This window comes from Mus musculus, chromosome 10 (genome assembly GCF_000001635.26).
Source record: "Mus musculus strain C57BL/6J chromosome 10, GRCm38.p6 C57BL/6J".
Lineage (NCBI taxonomy): Eukaryota > Metazoa > Chordata > Mammalia > Rodentia > Muridae > Mus > Mus musculus.
In genome coordinates this window covers 117,068,005-117,090,078 of record NC_000076.6, presented here as the reverse complement: position 1 = coordinate 117,090,078, position 22,074 = coordinate 117,068,005, and the positions used below count along the sequence as shown (strand labels likewise).

General features: G+C 43.6%; 1 protein-coding gene across 1 annotated transcript in view; it reads left to right on the top strand.

The window, feature by feature from the left end:
• Frs2 (fibroblast growth factor receptor substrate 2) overlaps positions 1-19,952 on the top strand; it is a 78,348-nt gene extending 58,396 nt beyond the window's left edge. The window contains exons 5-10 of the mRNA NM_177798.3: positions 4,956-5,047; positions 8,966-9,057; positions 11,133-11,319; positions 12,409-12,567; positions 13,105-13,268; positions 15,200-19,952. Of these exons, the coding sequence (NP_808466.1) occupies positions 8,992-9,057; positions 11,133-11,319; positions 12,409-12,567; positions 13,105-13,268; positions 15,200-16,150 (1,527 nt within the window). The 5' untranslated portion in view covers positions 4,956-5,047; positions 8,966-8,991 and the 3' untranslated portion in view covers positions 16,151-19,952. The remainder of the gene's footprint in view (positions 1-4,955; positions 5,048-8,965; positions 9,058-11,132; positions 11,320-12,408; positions 12,568-13,104; positions 13,269-15,199) is intronic.
• The last annotated feature ends 2,122 nt before the right edge of the window (positions 19,953-22,074 follow it).

Below are 22,074 nucleotides of genomic sequence, written 5' to 3'. Positions count from 1 at the left end.
TCAGGTGGAGGAGTTTGGGTTTTCATCTACAATAATGGTTTTGTACAATTTTTTTCTTCCTAGCAATAAGTTTAGCACAGTTTTAGTAATTTAAGGAGGGCACTGGTTGCACGTGAGTAACATTTACTTTGCAGAATAATTTCGCATTAAACTTTGAATGCTGTGATTACTCTTCTGTTAATAAAGCAAACGTCATCAGAGCTCTGGAGAGCACACAGCACTCACTGCTTTCTAACTCGGGGGTGTGGGGAGAGGAAGTGTTCTGAATATTTTCCCTTACCACAGGATTTTCTTAGTATTGACAAAATAAACACATTCATTTCTGGCATTTTAATTAAAGTGTGAAAACACATATGCTGCCAATTCCAGTCCTAAACAATCTCAGCCTTAGTAGTAACTTACAGGCTGTACAGTGACTGTACCACTAGGTGAGAAGATGAACTGTTTATTCATGGATTTTTTTTTCAAATTTTTAGTAGATAGAAAACTAATGGGAAGAAACTAATATTCATAAACTATTATTTCAGTAGTTTATGATGTTCTACAGTTACTTTCTTTTTTTATTATTTGTACAAATATTAGTTTTAGCTGAAGTAACTATTTTTAATACACCAAAGGTTATCACTATGTAGACCAGGCTGGCTTTGAACTCACAGAGACCCTCTTGCCTCTGCCTTCTTGAGTACTGGGATTAAATATATATACCACCACACACAGCTCATATTATTATTTTTAAAATAAATTTAGGGGTTTTTTGTTTTGGTTTGGTTTTTGTTGTTGTTGTTGTTGTTTTGAGACAGGGTTTCTCTGTGTAGCCCTGGCTGTCCTGGAACTCACTTTGTAGACCAGGCTGGCCTCAAACTCAGAAATATGCCTGCCTCTGTGCCCAGCTATAAATTTAGTTTTTTATGTGTACGTGGGGTGCTCACATTGGTCAGTTAGTGTTGGATCCCCTGGAACAGAGTTACAGATGATTACCAGCCACCGTGTGGGCGCTGGGCACTTCATCAGATTCTCTACAAGGGCAACCAGTGCTCTGCTGAGGGAGCTCTCTAGCCACTATTTGTTTCCTAAGGTTTCAAATAGAATTATACCGCTTTTCCTGTCGCCCTTCCTTTTACCCTTCCCCTGCTAGTGACTTTCTTCTCTTTTAACTATGTCCCTTACACAGGCAGAAGACAGACAGACAGACAGACACACACACACACACACACACACACACACACACACACACACACACGTCACCATGCAGCCTGCTGAGTCACTGGCATTACCGACATGCACAAGCACATGTGTCTAGGGTTGAGCACTTGGTTTAAATAACAGTCAGGGCCTTGTCCCCGGGAAGGAAGGCTGAATCTTTTTCTCCGAATTGTCAGTTGCTTGTAGCTCTTCATCTAGGGTGGGGCTCCATGAGATTTCTCCTATCTCAACTAGAATCTCAATTATTGTTGAGATTATTCAGGCCTTGTTTAGGCAGCCATGTTGTTGAGATTTCATGGGTGTAGTTTCCCTACTACATCTAGAAGGCATGTTATTCCTTTTTAATTTGACATAGTTGATAGTGGTAGTGTGTGTGGGGGGGGGGGGGCGACTTAGCAGACATTGGTTCTCCTCCCATTGGATTTCCAGGAACAGTAAAAGCAGAGCTTTATTATCTATATAATCACTTCCTTTTCACTGCACGTGTATTACATTCAGGTCTGAGTCATTCATCAGTGGAGAGAAACCAAAGAGATTTAAGAAGTCACACAGAGGGCTGGAGAGATGGCTCAGTGGTTAAGAGCACTGACTGCTCTTGCAGAGGTCCTGAGCTCAATTCCCAGCAACCACATGGTGGCTCACAACCATCTGTGATGGGATCTGATGCCCTCTTCTGATGTCTGAAGACAGCTACACTGTGCTCACATACATAAAATAAATGTTTAAAAAGAAAGTCACACAGAAGATCTGAATCAAATCAAATGCCCACGACACCCATGGTCCAGTGAGTTGTTGTTCTTCATATTGGGAGTGCTTTAGTTTGTTTGAGACTGAGAATGTATTTTCATGTACAAAGTATGCTTTTAAAGGAAGCACAACATTTTTACTATCCAGTACACCTCAAATAGTAGGTATTTGTACTGAAAGTTTTTTTAAATTACTTTATATCCTGATACCTTCACATACATAGTCCCTTTCTCAATGCCCCTCCCCCCCTCTGAAAAGCAAGCAAATCCACATAATACATTGTTAGCTTTGCTAACAGTCAAAACAATTAACACATAAAGTGATACAATGGACTGCAGTGGCACTCAGCTGCCATCTCAGTGTGCAGGAGCAAGAAGGAGGGGGACCATAAATGACAGCAGCCTGAGCTGAACAGGGGACCCTGTCTCACCCCCCCAAAACAAACAAACAAACAAAACAAAACAAAACAAAACAAAAAAAGAAAAAAAGAAAAGAAAAGAAAAAAAAAAAAAGCCAGGTGGCGGCGGCGGCACACGCCTTTAATCCCAGCACTTGGGAGGCAGAGGCAGGTGGATTTCTGAGTTTGAGGCCAGCTTGGTCTACAGAGTGAGTTCCAGGACAGCCAGGGCTACACAGAAAAACCCTGTCTCGAAAAACAAAACAAAACAAACAAACAACTCAAAACAGACAGTAACAAACACTATATACACCAACTTCAAAAGGAGGCCAGAGGAGCCGATGTGAGGCACAGCCGTTACTTCATGGACAGTCAGGCTGATGTCTCTGAGCTACAGAGTAAGTTCCAAGACAGCCATAGCTACATCGTGAGACCTGTCTCAGAAAACAGGCAAACACACAAAATGTGAGTAAATGTTTTTCAAAGATTTAAAATGGAACTTTGAATTGTTTTTAAGTCCTTATAGGTTAGCATACTGATTCTGTAATATGTTCATCTTCAAAATGGATTTTTCTGTTGGTTTTTTTTTTTTTTTTTTTTTTGCCACTCTTGTTTACTTACTATAAACTTACTCAGTGTGGAAGTGGGCAGATGCTGAGAGCCCCCAGCAGAGAAATAAGGAAGAACGGTCTCTCTGAGTAGAGTTAAAGCTTTGAGAAAAGATGTAGACAGTGGGAGCAGAGCCTCAAATAAGAGGAGTGCTTTGTGATCGGAGCTGTGGGCACTTGTCTCTTTCTGCATATGTGTACTCACACACTAATGTATTTGAGTGCTGGAGAATGGAAGAGTATATAGAATGGGGCTTCTTAAACATTTTTCATTCATGACCCCTTTTGTGTGAGAAAGTTTCTTATAACTATAGGTGTATGTTTATGAAATAAGTATACAAAGGAAACAGTTACTGATAATAAATCAGGAAGTATTTATTTATTTATTTATTTATTTAATGGTTTTTTGAGACAGGGTTTCTCTGTATATCCCTGGCTGTCCTAGAACTCACTCTGTAGACCAGGCTGGCCTCAAACTCAGAAAGCTCCCTGCCTCTGCCTCTGGAGTGCTGGGATTAAAGGCGTGCACCATTTTTTGGTATACATATAGTTTTACCAAAAGCAACTTTCCATGCTTATTTCTACATAAAAAATAAATGTTGGGTGAATATGCGAAACCACAAGACACAGAATATCAAACATCTTCATAGTTGGTTGATATTTGTAATAATCGGTGTTGAGAATGTTCATACTTGGTATGAAAGTGGCAAGAGGGGGCTGGAGAAGATGGCTCAGCGGTTAAGAGCACCGACTGCTCCTCCCAAAGGTCCTGAGTTCAATTCCCAGCAACCACATGGTGGCTCACAACCATCTGTAATGGGATCTGACGCCCTCTTCTGGTGTGTCTGAAGACAGCTACAGTGTACTTAGATATAATAATAAATAAATCTCTTTTAAAAAGAAAGAAAGAAGTGGCAAGAGTATGTTTAGAACCATTCCTGTCCTAGGCCACACCACAATTTACTGAACAACTTCTATGGCACGTGAGTGAGCAGCTCAGTCAGCGTTCTCTAAAATCAAGCTTCCCGTCCGGTGCGGTCAGAGATGGACTCACTGGGCACTTACCTGTGGGGGTAAAGACAGGAAAGTGCTGTCTGTTTCTATAGTTAAGCCTTTATGTTTGTACAGGGGCAGAAAACTGTGTGGTCCATAGAAGTGCTGCAGTTCCCAGCACTGAGCGTTCCCCGGCCTGAGCCGAGGTGTTCCAAGCTGTATTCCCTGATGTTGGGGAACATGGATAGTGAAGTCACGCATTACACTGCAGTAGACTACTGTCAGAAACACCTCACACTCATTGCCCATTTGATACTAAAGTTAGTTTCGCTCATTGAACATTCACACACTTTGCCTGGGGCTAGCAAGCCGGCTAGTAGCTAAGAGCACTGCTGTCCATGAGCAGAGCCAGGGTCCATTCTGCTCAGAGCTGTCTATTTCAGCCCCATGGGATCCAACACCCTCTCTGGCCCGAGCACCAGACATGTTTGTGGTACACAGATGAACATGCAGGCAAAACCCATGCATATAAAATAAAAATAAATTTTAAAAACAAAAACCGGGTGGAGAGACATCCCAGCAGTCAAGAGCGCTGTTGCTCCTCCAGAGGATGCAGGCCAGAGGCCTCACACCCACATGGCGGCTCTCAACTCTCTGATGCCATGGTTTAGCCTCCACGGGCCTCATGCATGCACGTGATACACAGACAGACATGTAGACAAAACACATGAACATACATTAACATAAAAATGATTTTTTTAATAAAACATTATGTGAAATTCTCAAAGAATTAATTAAAAATATATTTAAAAACTCAAAGCAAATCCCCTTTTATTGTTGTCACATATTTTTTGAGACCTATAGTTTTTAAGAAGCCATGTTGTCTTTGAAAAATGGTGTCTCAGGGCTGGACATGTGCTTCAGTTAAGTGCTTGCACTCAGCACGGTGACGCACGCCCTGGGCCCAACTGCTGGAAAGAGAGTCATTTTTTTTCTGTTATTTCTAGGTTAAAGTACCAAACGAAGACCTGGTATTTTGAAATATGATTAATCTCCTGATGCAGCATCAGAGGCTAACAATATTAATGGCCAGATCTAGGTAAGTTGAAATTTACCTTACAAGAAAGAACCAATCGACATCATTTTGTTGAATGTAACCACGTTGTGTGTTGATTTGCTGACTCCCCTATCCCCAGAAAATGAGGACAAATGGCTTTTATTAAACAAACACAGCATTTACTAATATAGAATATTCAGCTGATTTGTGGAATTTTTCATCACAGACCGAAACTCCCTCTTGCTAAATGCACTCAGATATCTGTGTACTGGGGGAGCATAAGACCCCTCACATACCAGCTGAGTTCTGTTTAAAATGCCAGTGCTTATTATGAGCTATCCACAGAGATGTGGCCTTCAGATACCAGTCTGCTGCTCAGAATGCAGACTCCAGCGCCCGCCTGTCCCTATGCCTAGGACAGGGTGGTTCCCAAGGAGGGTGCAGAAATCTGAGTGCAGATTCCCCATTCTTTAGGCAGTGCACAGCCGTTAGAACCAAGACCTCGGCATGGCACCTCCGGATGTCCACATGTGAATGGGCTCCGCAACAGCAGGCACATGTGCGGGAGGACTCAGGGCACCGGACCCCTCATTGCAGAACCGTGCGGACCACAACTGCCAGCGTTCATCAGCTGGAGTTCCTCACTCGTGCTGAGCTGCTGCTTTCATGCTGAAACCCTTGTCCTTCGTCCTCTGCTTTGCTTCTTTCCTGACCAGAACATCCTGTAATATCTGTCTCTTCTACCCTCAGACCCTAGATCAATTAAATCAGTCAGGCCCTCTAACTGCCGAGTGCAGAATCCTGACTCTCATCTTCTGCTGAGGTCCTCGAATCTAAAAATCTTCTTGGGCACTCAGTTATTTACCAGTCTCTTCAGTTCCCTCATTTTGCAACCCGTGTCTTGTATTTTATAAGATGGGAGATGCCATCAACTTCAGCTTATTTGCTATTATCACTCGTCTGCCCTTTAGTACGTGTGTGTACATATGTGTATATATGCACATGCGTGTGTATGTGTGTGCATGTGTGCTGTACAGGTAACTATAGGGGCCAGAAGAAGACACCTAATCCTCTGGACCTGAAGTCACCTCTCTAGTCCCTTCCGTTCTTATGTTTTCTCTTGCCTCAGAGTCTGCCACCTCTCGGTAGGCGCCACAGTCTGGTCACTGTACCCATCTCCCCTTCTTTAGGTTCTCAGCCCACTCTGTTAGTTAGGCTCCCCCCTCCATGCTTCCTCTCTGTGCTTTAAAAAAGGAAAGAAAAACCCTTTTTCTGCCCATTGATTGAAGATCTGCTTCTTTAATTACGTGACACCTAAGACGGTGGTACGTGGTGCTCTTCGTCCTTAGAAGACTTGAGACAGGACAGTTATAAAGTTGAGGCCAGCCTTGCCATACTTACGTGTGTGGGCTTGAGTGTATGTATGTGTATCCATATGTGTGTGCATGCACGAGCCCTCAGAGGTCAGAGGGCAGTGGATCCTGGACCTGGAGTTACTTGGGCTTGTGGGCCATCATCTGAGTGCTGGGAACCAGACCTCTGCAAAAGTGCTAAGTCCTCTCACGTGCTAAGCTGCCTCCAGCCCCGGCTCTCCTTCACTTAATAGCTTCAGTGGTCCATGGAGTCTGCTTTCTAAGCTCCTCCCTCAAACCCATATTTCCATACTTAGCTCTTTGTTTGTAGCCTCAGGTTAGGATTGTCGCAGCTGAGTCCGTCTGCACCAGAAGAGTCCCCAGCACCTACACAGCAGATAGAATAGACCCTTGCTTCCGGCTCCTGGGGACAGTCAGCCACTCAGCACTGTTGGCTGTGGCTCTAAAGCCATGACTTTCTTCCTCGTGCTACTGCTGTTGTGTTGCTAGGCTTTTATCCTAGTTCAGTTTTCTCACTCAAGTGTATCCTGCGGGCAACTAAATTTTAAACACACACCTGAGTATCTCCCCTTTGTGGTTAAAATGAATGAGTTTTAAGGAGGGTGGGGAAAGAATGCTATATAATTTTAAGATTTTCAAAATGTTTCCATCAATTACATCTTTTTTGTAAACTTAAAAAAGTTTACAGGCTGGAGAGATGGCTCAGCAGTAAAGAGCACTGACTGCTCTTCTGAAGGTCCTGAGTTCAAATGCCAGCAACCACATGGTGGCTCACAACCATCTGTAATGAGATCTAACTCCCTCTTCTGGTGTGTCTGAAGACAGCTACAGTGTACTTATGTATAATAATAAATAAAAAAAAGTTTACAAAATTTAATAATTTAGCCCTTCTTGGTAAAAAAAGAACAACACATATGGAGCATATCTGTGTTGGATAGTATGCTAGTGCCCTAGGAAATGAAGAGGACATGGGCTATTCTCAGCGAGGTCCCAGTGGAGTGAGTCAGTACAGAACAGAACTGTTGCAACAAAACATGGTAAAAGGCCTCGACAGTTCACTGTGGGGATACTGGCAGTTATCACTCCGCAGGCTCACAGATGGCCTAAAGTCTGCACAGATGAGTGTGGTCTGCTTCTACTGGAAGGGGCTTCTAATGGAGGGAGAACGGGACATAAATAGATCGCCAACCCCAGTTCCTGCTACTTAGTGGATACTTTGCTATCAGGACAGCCTGGGGGAACTTAGATGGGGATGGGTGAGAAGTCTAAAACAATTCTAAATCAGCCCAATAGGGCTGGAGTTGGGAAGTTTAATCTTGAGAAAAGGAAGCCACAGAAAGCTGTGTGGAAGAACATGATGCAGTAGGCTAATGTGGGAGAAGGCAGTCTGTTACTCTGAGGAAGAGGAGGGCTTGGTTGTTAAACCTGAAAGTGGGAAGAAGTGTCTAATGGTTTCAGTCAGAGCTGTGCTTATAAGGTTACGGCCTGTGTGGCTTCATTCCCTGTGTAGCACACAGCAGGGTCACTCCACCTCGCTACTCTGTTAGAAGGACTGCTTTGACATTCTCCTGTGTTTATTTGGAATGGCCTTGAACATGAATCTCACCTCTGTAACCTTTCCTATCTGACCTTCTGAGGCAAAGAATTAAATACACAAAATATCAGGTTGCCCAGTGCTGTGTGTTTTATGCTACTGGTGGAATTTTTTTTTTTTTTTGGTTTTGGTTTTGGTTTTGGTTTTGGTTTTGGTTTTGGAGACAGGGTTTCTCTGTATAGCCCTGGCTGTCCTGGAACTCACTTTGTACACCAGGCTGGCCTCGAACTCAGAAATCCACCTGCCTCTGCCTCCCAAGTGCTGGGATTAAAGGCGTGCGCCACCACGCCCGGCTTTACTGGTGGAATTTTAAGTTGACCTTTTTCCCTACTAATGTACTGTTTAAGATTTGATATTGTATGAACTCTTTGATGTCACCAATGAACTCTTGTCTAATAGAATATGTAAAAAAGGTACTACAATGAGAATCAGAATAACCGATGGCTAAAAGTATAGCATCCTTTTTTTTAAGTTGTTTTTTAAAACTTTTTTTTTTTTAACTTTTTTTTTTTTTTTTGGAGACAGGGTTTCACTGTGCAGCCCCGGCTGGCCTGGGACTTGCTATGTAAATCAGGCTGGCCTCACAGAGCTGCCTGTTTCGGCTCTGAATTAAAGGCATGTGCTACGTGCTCAACTTTTTTTTTTTTTTTTAAGGGAGAGTGTGAACTTTCTGATACATAAAAGATTGGTTTCTTGATTAACTGTTGAGTGATTGTAAACTAATTATTTAGATAGTGGCATAAGGTTGTAGAGTGAGCAGACTGTTATAAATTAAACTAGAAATGTGAGTTTCTGTGGCGTGTATAGTTTATTCTTATTAAAAGCATAAATTGACCAACTAGTTGAATGAATTAATCCTAAACATGAACATTATTGGGCATTCTTTCCTGCATCGAAGCACCATGCTTACACGGGATGCTTTGTGGGCTTTTCCTGTTTTGGATCTTTTGTATCCTGTGTATAATAATTTTCTTCAAATTATTTTCTTTGTAGTGCTCACATGGTCTTCTGAAGAAGCCATGGGTAGCTGTTGTAGCTGTCCAGATAAAGACACTGTCCCAGATAACCATCGGAACAAGTTTAAGGTCAGTAAAACCAGCAGAACTATAAATGTTTCTCCTGCCTACTTGGACATACTACTCAGACATTGATCTATGTTGCCTTTTTTTTTTTTTTTTTTAAGATTTATTTATTGTTATAAATAAGTACACTGTAGTTGTCTTCAGATGCACCAGAAGAGGGCATCAGATCTCATTATGGGTGGTTGTGAGCCACCATGTGGTTGCTGGGATTTGAACTCAGGTCCTTTGGAAGAGCAGTCAGTGCTCTTACCCGCTGAGCCATCTCGCCAGTCCCGTATGTTGCCTTTTTAAAAATCCCCCTCCTCTCCCACAGTGTGCCTTTTCGTATTTGAGTAAACAATGGTGCTTTCTTACTAACAGTATGGGTTGTTGCTCTGTTCTTCACTGCTGCAGCAAACACCTAAAGCTAAGCACTTACAAAGCACAGAGGTGCGCTCAGTTCACAGCTCTGAAGAAAAGACTTCAGTCAGCGCAGCACTGGCCCTGCCCAAGAGCCCCTTTGCTAGACTACCTCTGTGTGGGAAAGAGACTGTGGACTGCCTCAAGTCTCACAGGAACTGTATTGATCCCTTTTGAAGGCACACCCCCAATAGCATAAGGGCCTCCCACCATGCCTCAGCTCTTAAAGGTCCTACCACCCCAATACTGCCTCAGTGATGACCAGGCCGCCTGCACATGAGCTGTTAGGTCAGACCATGATAGGAATCACTTTTTAATTTTCATTTGGTCCTTTTTATCCAGATAATCACATAGGTTTGGTAATAATTTTTTTAAATGTCATTTTACAATTTTCTCGTTTGAGACTATAAGCTTAGCACTTGTGTGCTTTCTGTTACTGTAACAAAATCTTACATGGAAGAATAATTCTCTTTCGGGTCAGTCTTAGAGGTTTCAGTCCATGGTCTGTAGCCCACTGCTGTAGGATGTGATGTGATAGCACCTCAGAGCAGACATGTACTATAGACCAGAATCATGTATGTCACGGTCAGCATGTAGAAATCCTCATCGGAGCCACGTCTACAGTGACTGGAAGACCTCTAAGGTCTGACGCTTTGTCAGTACTGCTGCCGGTGAGAGTCGGGGGCCCTCACCGTCTCAGACATCCTTGGGCATGCTTAGATCATGGGGCTTTTCTTAGTACAAGAGTCTCGCTGTATCTAAGGCTGCGTGCAATCTCGGTCCTCCTCTTTCCTAGCTGGAACTGCATGCATGTACCACCACGTCTGGCTTGACTTCTTAACTGCACTGCTATCCATGCTGAGGTTAGCATACAGTTAGTCCTCCTTCACCCTTCGTAGCTGCTCCCAGATTGGTTAGTGTCCCGTACACTCTTATCCCCCTGCGCTGGGGGTCCTTGCCTCTGCATGACTCCTATCTGTGTAACTTCAAGCCCTGTTACTTCACAGCTTTGCTCTCTTGGGCAGTTTGTGTGATTAGTAAGTGGAAGCCTGTGGTCTGAGGCGTTAGGAAGATGACATGAAGAATGCACATGGAGATCATGGAGATCACCTGCCCGTGCCCCAGGAAGAGCAGTTTCTCTGTGTGTTACCCTTTAGTCTTAGTCTCTGGCCATTTTCTATGTTGCAACACTGCGAGTGGAACCTGGGACCTCAGGCATGCTAATCCCCTGCTCCACCATTGAGCCGTATACCCAGTCCTTTAGATGGACTTTGTGCCTGACTGAATTTGGTCTCTTTGAAAGGTGCTTTCTTTATTCTGTTTCAGCATCGTGCCTTCGTGCTGTGCCGTGCATCTTGTGAGCCACCCGATTTCCTCTGTAAAGTTAGTCCTACTCCGGCCTAAAGGAGGGGCCGTGGTTTTTTTCATCCACCTTAGGCTACCGTCGCCACCTTGTGCGGGCTGTGTTGCATTCATTTGTCAACAATCAAACCGTCTGACTTGGTGTTTGTGTCTTATTAAGTGGGAATGTAAATTCTCTATCTTACTGGGACATAGTCCATTCCTCTACACACACTGGTGGTGAGTGAAGCAGCAAGTGGAGGGAAGCTGACAGAATTCTCAGCAGTGCTTCTTGTCTAAAAGGTCGTGAATGTTAAGCTGCTCTCATCTCCTTCTAGGTCATTAATGTGGATGATGATGGGAATGAGCTAGGCTCTGGTGTGATGGAACTCACAGACACAGAGCTGATTCTGTACACCCGGAAACGGGACTCGGTAAAATGGCACTACCTCTGCCTACGACGATACGGCTATGACTCAAATCTGTTTTCTTTTGAAAGTGGTCGAAGGTGTCAGACTGGACAAGGTAGGGAGAGCCTTTCTTTTCTCCAGATGATAGTGTTTGGAAGCATTGCACTTCCAGTTACTCTGAATACAACATGGCATGGAGACACAGGCTTGGCCACCGAGCCCTCGGTGGAGGTAGACATAAGTTATGGATTCATTTACCAAGCATGCACGAGACACTGTGCCCTTGATAGAAATAAAGTGTTAACTGTCTATGTCAGCAGTGGAGCTGTGCAGTAGCTAACAGCTTTAACATCCTGTTCCACAGGCAGCAGGCAGAGGGCGCTGGCCTGGCCTGGGCTTCCCAGTGACACATGGCCTCACAACACAAGGCCACACCTCCTAGTGCTGCTCATAGGAACTAGATTGAGATATATGAGTCTGTGGGAGCCATTCAGACCGCCACGGTGCCTGTTTCACAATGTCTTCCTTTCTGAGTGTTCTCACAACTTAGGAAAAGTCTCATTACATAGATCCATTATACATAAAGTGGGCTTTATTGACATTTTCACAAATGTACATAATAAAGTGTGATCACACCCACCTCTCACTCTTGCTAATCCTTGTAGCTAGATAGTCCCGCCCCCCCCCCCCCCCCCAATCTACTTTCACATCATTTGGTGTGCAGGGGCTAGAGGGATGACAGCTTGGGGAAATTGAGTGGGTTTCATTTAGAATCATTTACGGGGACATGTGTGAGGGTTTGTTCAGGGGTATAGGCACCTTACCAAAGGCTGCCCCATTGATAAGTATATCTTTCCCAAAGCCCCTTGAGCCCGCTCTCCTACCCAAGGGTAGGGTATGTTGATGGGTCTAATAAGTTCAGTTCTCATGTGCACGGTAACAGCTGCTGGCATGCCCAGAAATCAGCATTCCAGACCACTCCTTGCCCTTTCTGTGAGTCTGACAGTTTTCTGCCTTTCTGTACTGTTCCTTGAGCCTTAGAGGGGAAATACGACCAAATGTTCAACAGTCATTTGTTTTTGGTCCTTTGAATCAATCTCTGCAGTTATTGCTGCCTAATGCAAAAGGAAATTCTTTTGACCAAAGTTCCTATAGCTTGTTAAAGGCATGGTTACCATGTTTTGCTCTTGATTTATATTTTTAGGAATTTTTGCTTTTAAGTGTGCCCGTGCAGAAGAATTATTTAACATGTTGCAAGAGATTATGCAAAATAATAGTATAAATGTGGTGGAAGAGCCGGTTGTAGAAAGGAGTAGTCATCAGACAGAGCTGGAAGTCCCTAGGACACCTCGGACACCTACAAGTGAGTAGCCCTTTCCTTCCATGTTTGCATGTCAGACGTTCATATGGATATCTAATCTATAACAGTCAGAAATGGCCGGGCAGTGGTGGTACACGCCTTTAATCCCAGCACTCTGGAGGCAGAGGCAAGCGGATTTCTGAGTTTGAGGCCAGCCTGGTCTACAGAGTAAGTTTCAGGACAGCCAGGGCTATACAGAGAAACCCTGTCTTGGGGGGGGGGTGCAGGGGGCGGGGGGGGGGTAACCAGTTAGAAATGGTGATGAACAGCCACAAAACCCCTGCTAGCTTTATTTATAAACATTTTAAAAATGAAAACATTAAACGTGTCACATTGACTAGACTGAGAGTTCAAGGTAGGAGACTACTAGGTCAGTGTGGGAATGCTTGCCTTGCCTGTGTAGGGGCGGGGGTTTCAGCATCAGCACTACAGAAAAACAGCCAGTGTCACCAGCTCCCAGTGTGCATTAGTCTCAGTCTTTTTATTCCCTGCCCTACTCCATGTTCTGCCTTTCTTTTCAACGCACCAAACAAACTGCAGCTCCAGGGCTCGGTGCTCAGAACTTACCTAATGGGTATCCCCGCTACCCCTCGTTTGGAGACGCTTCATCCCACCCCTCAAGCCGGCATCCTTCGGTGGGAAGTGCTCGCTTACCTTCAGTCGGTGAAGAGTCCACACACCCTTTGCTCGTGGCTGAGGAACAAGTAAGGTCTACCACTGTGCCCGGAAACCGATTCTGTGGGGTTAAAGTGTGCCTGTGTTAGTGCTTGAAGCTTTTACTCAGTACGGATTCTAACCTCACTGGACATCACTTCTGCATCGACAGCTGAAGAAGTGGTTTTCATTTGCTACCCTGTGCTGTAGTGCGCACAAATGTCCCGGGCTTCACTTTTCTCTTTCCTTTCTGAGTAAGGGGTTCCCTACCTGGCCCTGGCTGGCCTGGGACTCACAGAGATCCCCCTGCCTCTGCCTCCCGAGTGCTGGGATTGAAGACACTTTCGAGTACTTAGTCTGACCATAGAGAGGTGCAGCTGTGGATGAAGAAAGGCAAACTAATAGTCGGCTCTGAACAGAAGAGCCGTCAGAGGGTCAGGGTTTTATGCTGCTTTGGGTGTGTTGGTCTTTGTTTCCAGTGAGCTGCACATGGAAAGGCAGATTGTGCTGTTGAGGTTGTTTGGAGCTCTTTGGAGTTCCTCACTACTTCAGATATGGAGCCAAGTATTTGAACATTATATATTATCAGATAAGTTTATCCTTTGTAAATTGCATGATCATTTATGAGTAACAGTTTTTTTAGTGTTTTTAAAATATAGTTCTTTAGCCGGGCGTGGTGGCACACGCCTTTAATCCCAGCACTCGGGAGGCAGAGGCAGGCGGATTTCTGAGTTCGAGGCCAGCCTGGTTAACAGAGTGAGTTCCAGGACAGCCAGGGCTACACAGAGAAACCCTGTCTCAAGAAAAACAAAAAAAACAAAACAAAACAAAAAACCAAAAATATAGTTCTTTGCATAGTAAACATTTTTATATTATTTACTATAATTATATCTACTTTTTCATTTCATTTTGCATTTTGTTTTGAACCCTAAAATTCTTAGGTAGAGTCTGTCAGATACTTGCAGATTGTCTTCTACAATACTATCAGACATTTCTAAGCAGTGACGACACCTTACTAGGTGGCAGCTATTTTGCATCTATAAATTTTGTATAGAGCTCTTACACAGGGTTTCCACTTTGTCGATGGAGACAGAGCTGCCTCTTCCTTTTGTGCTTGTTGTTCCAAACTTGTGAGTCATGTGTTAACACCTGAGAGCTGCAAAAAGAGAAGCCTATTTGGTTCTGACTTCTTTCCTTTTTCCTTTCCTTTTCTTTCTTTCTTTATTTGAGGGGCCGGGGGGTGGGGTGGCGTCCTGTTATATAGCCTGTGATAGCCTCACACTTGTCTATCTTCCTGCCTCTGCCAGGATACCAGGATTATAGATACCTGTCACCGTGGTCAGCTGACTTCCTGATGGATGCAATACTATTTCAATATAATGCTGCATGTCATTTTTAAGTAGTTATTCTTTTTTATAACTTACTATTTCAATATAATGCTGCATGTCATTTTTAAGTAGTTATTCTTTTTTATAACTTATGAGATTTCTGCATACTTTCCCTACCTCCAATTTTTTGATTAGGTAAAAAGATAGGTGCAAACATTTTAAGGTAGCAGTATATTTAAAGAGGAAGTGATAAAATTAACAAATGTAAGCCAAGAATGGTGGCACAAACCAATAATCCTAACATTTGGGAAGTAGAAACAATTGAGTCTAGTTTGATGCTAGCCTGGACTACACAGTAAGACCCTGTTTCAATAAATAAGTAGAATGAATTGACATGACCAGTATCTTTTTAAACATTTTATGTGTATGGGTGTTTTGCCCATGTTTATGTGTGCAGTGTCTGTTGAAGAGGGCACTGTAGTTACAGAAAGTTGTGAGCGGCCTTGTGGGTGTTAAGAATTGTGAACTCTTTTGGATCCTCTGGAGGAGCAGTCAGTGTCCTTACCACTGAGCCACCTCTCTGGCTTCCTGATTAGTCAGCCTGTTCTTGTTTTGTACCATACACTTGACTGATTTGCTCTGTTTCTTTTTAGGTACATACTTATGTTAACACTACAGGTGTGCAAGAGGAGCGAAAAAACCGTGCAAGTGTGCATGTTCCCCCAGAGGCAAGGGTTTCTAATGCTGAGAGCAACACACCAAAAGAAGAGCCGAGTAACCCCGAGGACAGGGACCCGCAAGTGCTTCTTAAGCCTGAAGGAGTCAGGTTTGTGCTAGGACCAACCCCTGTCCAGAAGCAGTTAATGGAAAAGGAGAAACTGGAGCAACTGGGAAAAGACCCAGTCAGTGGGAGTGGAGCGGGCAACACGGAGTGGGACACCGGCTATGACAGTGACGAGCGCAGAGATGTGCCCCCTGTCAACAAACTGGTGTATGAAAATATAAACGGGCTATCTATTCCCAGTGCCTCAGGGGTCAGGAGAGGTCGTCTGACATCTACCAGCACCTCAGACACCCAGAATATCAACAACTCAGCGCAGAGAAGACCTGCACTATTAAACTATGAAAATTTACCATCTTTGCCTCCTGTTTGGGAAGCCCGCAAGCTCAGTAGGGATGAAGATGACAATTTAGGACCAAAGACCCCATCTCTAAATGGCTACCATAATAATCTAGATCCAATGCATAACTATGTTAATACAGAGAATGTAACAGTGCCGGCAAGTGCTCACAAAATAGACTATTCGAAGCGCAGGGATTGTACACCGACAGTCTTTAACTTTGATATCAGGCGACCCAGTTTAGAACATAGGCAACTCAATTATATACAGGTGGATTTGGAAGGGGGCAGTGACTCTGACAACCCTCAGACTCCAAAAACGCCGACCACTCCCCTCCCGCAAACCCCCACGCGGCGCACAGAGCTGTACGCTGTGATAGACATTGAGAGAACTGCTGCTATGTCCAACTTGCAGAAAGCGCTGCCTCGAGACGACGGTACATCTCGGAAGACGAGGCACAATAGTACTGACCTGCCCATGTGAGCCGGGAAGCACTGCGTCCTTCTCCGCAAGGCGTTCAGAGCGAAGATGCAGTGCCTCCTCTTCATGTCTACACTAGCTCCTTTATAGACTGGTCTTCTGCTCTGAATATTTCATCTTTAAAGGGAATTGATGCAGAGCAGGCACTCCTTAGAACACTAATCTCCTGATAGCTACTCACTGTCCAGCAGCACCCCATTCTCACAGTGCCTACTTACCACGAGAATTGAAGTGAATGCCGTGCTGGGTGACCTGTCCTCAGCATCCTGGGGGATGCATAGCTTTCATGTCTGAGTTGTGGTTGGCGTTTGAACCTTTTATAAAGTCTCTTGATAATGCGCATTGCTAACATAACTCTGGGCCCTGAGAGGAACCCTCATAGATCACTGTTCACAGGGTATGGTCGCCAGCATGGAACGTGAGGATTTTATTTCATTAGTTAAAGGCTTTTTGTCTTGGGCCAAATTCGTGTCAAAGAACAAGGAGAACCACACTTCCTTTTGTACCAGTCAGCACCTCTGTCTTGAGTGTGCTGTGATTGGAAGGCAGCCAGGAGACAGCTCTGTGTCCCCACCTCCTGGTGTCATCTGAAGGGCGTGTCCAGATAGCATCTTACTCAGAGTTAGGATGGGCTTAGGAGTCAGTCTCAGGTCACTTTACCCAAAAGCATTTGAAAGTCTACCCCTGATCTCTCGGTGTGTCTGCGGTAGATTACTGACAGCACACATGTGTCTGCAGACACTCGTGCCATTCAGTCCCATGGAGCTTCAGTTTCCCCTTTGGTCTTTGGGTTGTCTTACCTTGTATGTAATGCTTTTTTCAATTTACAACACAATGTTTGTGTATCGTCTTGGAATAGGATTGTGTGTTTGCTGTTACTACTTAGGCTGCGTTTTTGTTGTTACGGTCCTGAAGGTCCATTTGGGACTGACTGTTATTCTCTAGCTGGGTTGCCCTTGTCCAGTATTTATTTATCTCCTGCTTGCTTTTCAAGTTGATGAAAAAAATCGACGTTTGGGTTTTAAAGTTCATTTGTGTCCATGGGTGATCTCTTTAGTAGCTGAGAAGGAAAGGAAGAGACTCTTAAACATGTGAGTCCCCGAAGGTCCTGTCCTCGCTGGGGCGCCCTGCGCTGCACTTTAGCAGGGGTTGTCTCAGCTCCATGGCTGCAGGCCCGCTCTCCCTGCTCTGCTGTCCTCCCACGTGGAGCTGGGCTCTGATTACCCTGTGATGCTGGTGAGCTGTTAATATTGTTGCCAGCATAACAGGAACAGGGAAGTCTTAAAGAGGCGCCGTTATGTCATAGCGTGAAGTGAAGAAAGGCCACTCAGACTGATGTGCTCCCAGACCGACCACTGGACAGTACAGGGAGGGGCAGCCTGCGGGATAGGTTATCTTTTCTCTAAAGTTGGAGACATTCCTGGTTATGATCTGGATATACCAGGTCAAGAAAAGGGTTCAGTCATCGGCAGGCAGTGTATTTAGGAACTCATCCAGAGCAGCGGCTGGATTTGCAGAACAGTAGTGCGGGGCCATAATATCTAGATGTTTCATCATCTTCAGCGCCATTGCTTCATAGCATAGCAGACGCTTCCTTTCCTTTCCCTCTGCGAACTAAAATGTTTGCTGTTCTCTTCAAGAGAATAGTGGATACATGTGCAGTTTACATATTTAATACACTGTTCCATTCGTCCTTTCTTCTGAGTAGCTTGCTAATTGTGCCAAATTTCAGTGGTGGTTTTGTGGTGTGGGGTAAGGACGCTTATGGGAAGGGCGCAGGTCCAGACAGAATTAGCCCTCCACCTCAGAGGGCTGGTCTGCGCGGCCGTCTGCAGGCTGGGTGCTTTGTTCTTTCTCTGTACTCTTCACTTTTCCCTTCAGATTTGAATTAGATTTTATATTTTTTAGCTGACTAATATCATCATTACAGCTATGCTTTAAGTAGTATATGGCTTAAGAATGCAAATGGGACCAATTTGTCTGCTAAGAATTTGATTTTAGGGTACAATATGAATATTAGGAAGAGGTAAACAGGTGTGTTAATTTCTAGATATCTTCTGGAAACCACCTTTGTTTCTGTTTAACCAGTCCTGTAGAATCCCTGTGTCCTTTACAGTCGTCTCATGATGGGCATTTAGCTCTGTCCTGGAAGAATGTACCTGCTACTATTTGGTGAATTTTAGAGTGAGATATTTTATTGGCATATTTGTAGCCATATGTCTCAGATTTTCTGAATCAAACCTAATGTCAGATCATTGGTTTTGTTGGTTAGACCATGTTACCCCACTTTCTGGTTTTGGAAATATAATCCTTGCTCCCTCCTTTTCTCCCCAGATAAAAACCCTTGCTTAGTCCATATAGTCCATATAGATCCTAACACTTCTACAGACCAGGGCTGGAGACTGATAGGGCATCACTAGTGTTTCCTGACTGTTGTGTCCCAGTTTCATCTTCCTTTGAAAAGTGAAAATATGGTGCCTTCCCTCCCTCCCTTCCTCCCTCCCTCTCTCCCTTCTTTCTCCCTCCCTTCCTCTCTCCCTCCAAGAAGACGGGCAAATCGTTCCTTGTTCTCCCACTGCTGTGGAGTGATGAGACACGCACTTTACTCTTGAAGACTCAGCAAAAAGACTCACTTCTCAGCATATCCATAATAGACCACATTTCGGACTTAGGAAACTTTGCCAAGCAGTCTCTGTCATTACAGATATTAATGTTGCCTCCCCCACCCCCCCACACTATGTTGTAAGTCAAACTGTGTTTGTCTGTGCTCCCCACTGCGCCTACCCTAAATCTGTGGGTGTGCACAGCATATAAAATGTACCTCACTAAAGTTCTATTGCAAATGGGACGGGGCCTTATGTGTTCATCATTTCCCAGCAATGTGCCACCATGTATTTGCCTCAAGGCAAAGGTTTAACAAGCTAACAAGTACTTCCCAGTTCCCCTGTGCTGTTTTCTACCCACAATACCCAAGTGTTTTGTGCAATGTGTAGTGTGTATGTATAAATATATATATATATATTCTTTAGAGACATCATTCAGAAGTAATGTATTGGCATCTCATTCATATTTCTGATGTGAAGTATATGGTACTATTTACTTTTTCCTTAATGTTTGCCAAATTAGAATCAAGACGTTGGTACGAAATTACAGCATGTGTAGAAACCATTTTGGCTTGAAGAGTTAACCTGAAATCCTTTCCCCCGTCAGTGTGCCCTGCACAGACTAGTGCCCTGCCGGCTCGCTGCCTGGTTCCCAACCCTGCGTCCTCAATGTTCAGGGTGTAACACAGTTCTCTCATAGCATCCTATCATTGAAATTGTCTGACAGTTGGACAATGAAGCCTGGAAACAGGCTGGTACAGTGTACAATAGTCACCAGGGGCCGAGTTTGCATTAGTAAATGCAAAATAGATGTTTTATAAAGGACAGACTTTGTGTTATGTTTCTATTTTCATTACATTGTATAATAATGTAAGATTATTGTATGTTCTAATTTGCATTATAAATGTTTTTTTCCTACATAAAGGCATAAATATAGCAACTTTGTATAAAGGTAGCTTATTAGATTTTAATTTTTCTTTTATAAAAGTTGTCTACAGTGGGACTACCATTGCCAAATTGTATATGAGATATGAATCTTCCCCTATGGTTAATTTCTTTTCTAAACATTCCATATTTCTCTAATGAAAGACGTGATACTGTACTATGCATAAATTGTGTTTTAATGCTGTTTCATATCAGCAGGTTAATCTTGGGTTGGCAAACGTAACCACTGTTATTACAATAAAACCTTGTGTGTGTAACGGCGTCACTGGCCCTCTGGCCCCTCTGTCTTTGTTCTTGCTACCCCATCAGTGCCAATGTCAGACACCCTGTAGCATGGCAATAAAACAGACCGTCTACACTGAGGCCGAGTGTGGCTTTGTGGAGGAAGTGTGGGTGGGAGGACCACCCCACAGTTGTCATAGTGTGGGCCTCTTGCCATGTCAGCCGTGTTGTCAGGCATAAGGAGTTATCTACGATGTAAACATGCTTTAAGGACAAGTGTGCGAGTGCTTGGAAGCTTTGCTTTTGATGTAACAGGTAATAACTAGTTGTTAATCTTTGGAAAAGTCAGAGTCCTTGAAGTACAATCAAGCCTTTATTAACTGGAGTACTTAAAGAATAAGCTAATAATGGAATTTTGTTCCACAAGGGCTAAGCAACACTTTTAAAATTCTCTTACTTATTGTATTAGTATACTTTCCTATCCTAAAATTAGAATGTGTAAAATGTGGCTCCATCTTAGACTGTAGCATCTCGCGAGGCCTTCCTGTCAGCATCCGGGCGTAAATACCCATGATGGGTACAAGGTGATACTGAAGCTGAGCTGACACACACTGACCTTCAGCGTTCAGGAAAACTGCTCTGTGGAATCAAATCTGATGAGTTCTTATGGTCACTTCTCCCTTATTGCCAAAAGTAGATCGCAATAAAACCCAAATAAAAGTTTGGTTGGATACTTACGTAAAGTTTTACTGTATTTATATTCCATGTATTGCTTGACACCTCATGATAGAGGTGTTAATCAGTTGGGGAGTGTTGCTGTACAAGTGAATGCAGTGCCCACATAAGCCAGAAGAGGGAGTCAATCCCCAGTAGACTGGTTGGTGAGAAACAAACCATGGTCCTCTGCAGGACCAGTGTGTGCTCCTAAACACTGAGCCATCTCCAGCCAGATTTGTTTTAAAAGTGAACGTATACTGTGTTAAAGATTATACATTTAGTTGGCAGACTTTCTTAGTATCTAGTGTGCATGGTCATTCCAATTTATCTCACTCAGTTCTGGGAACCCAAACCTTATTTTAGCTACTGAGTGAGATTGCCAAGTCTCGTCTGGTATAGCAGAGATGGAAATCATTTAAGCAATACAGGGCTGAGACAAACCCACAAATGATTGGGTGTGTACATGGGCCACACATTACAGAATGTTCAAATTGGTTATGGTGTGGTGCAAAGCATCTTTGAAGACTAGGGTGTTAGTGCTCAGACTCTGAAAGCTGCTTTGGATTGCTTATGTACTTCTCCTTTGAAGATCTTTTGGGGACAGTAACTGGTCACATGCTCATATTTAACAGATGAGCTTAAAGTCAGCCTTGTGCTAGTCACCAAGACAGTCATCTCCACCCTCCAAAGAATCTACTAGTTAGCCCATCACTAGTAATAAAAGACAGTGTCCTTCCTTCCCAAGGACTAAGCCCTACGACAGAGATTACATATTACAGACAGCTTCTATAACTTTAGAATGACAGTAGTCAAATTCCATAGGGGAATTAAGGAAAGTGTATTTTTTGTTTGTTTTTAAAGGTGTGTGTGTGTTGTGTGTGTGTGTGTGTGTGTGTGTGTGTATGTAACAGGTTTACTTTCTTATGAATATCGGATGCAGTTATGTAGTTAAAGCCTAGATGTATTCTAGAAGTGCACATAGGTTATGGAAGAAGCATTTCTTGTGCACTAAAGGCTATCAAGGTTTCCTTAAATATGTCCCACCTCATAAAAAAGTATAATAGTGATTATACATTTCTTTTATAGAGGCTCCAGATACTGAAAGAGAATTCCCTACTCAGTACAAGAGAAATCAGCACTGTCCCCACTGAGAACCACAGGGCCACAGGTTGATAGCTACCTATCAACACAGACAGCAAAAGCAACTGTGATGTAGTGTGTTGTTTAAATACTGACGTTTTTTTCCATAGAAATTAGAATTTTGACTTGTAAAATGCCTTAACTACCAGGCACTATCACAAATGCTATCTTACTTTATTAAATGTTAGTGTGTGTGTGTGTGTGTGTGTGTGTGTGTGTGTGTGTGTGTGTGTGTGTGTGTGTGTGAGACTATCCTTGGAAGCCTGAGAGAAGACCCGATTTCCTAGATCTGGAGTTACA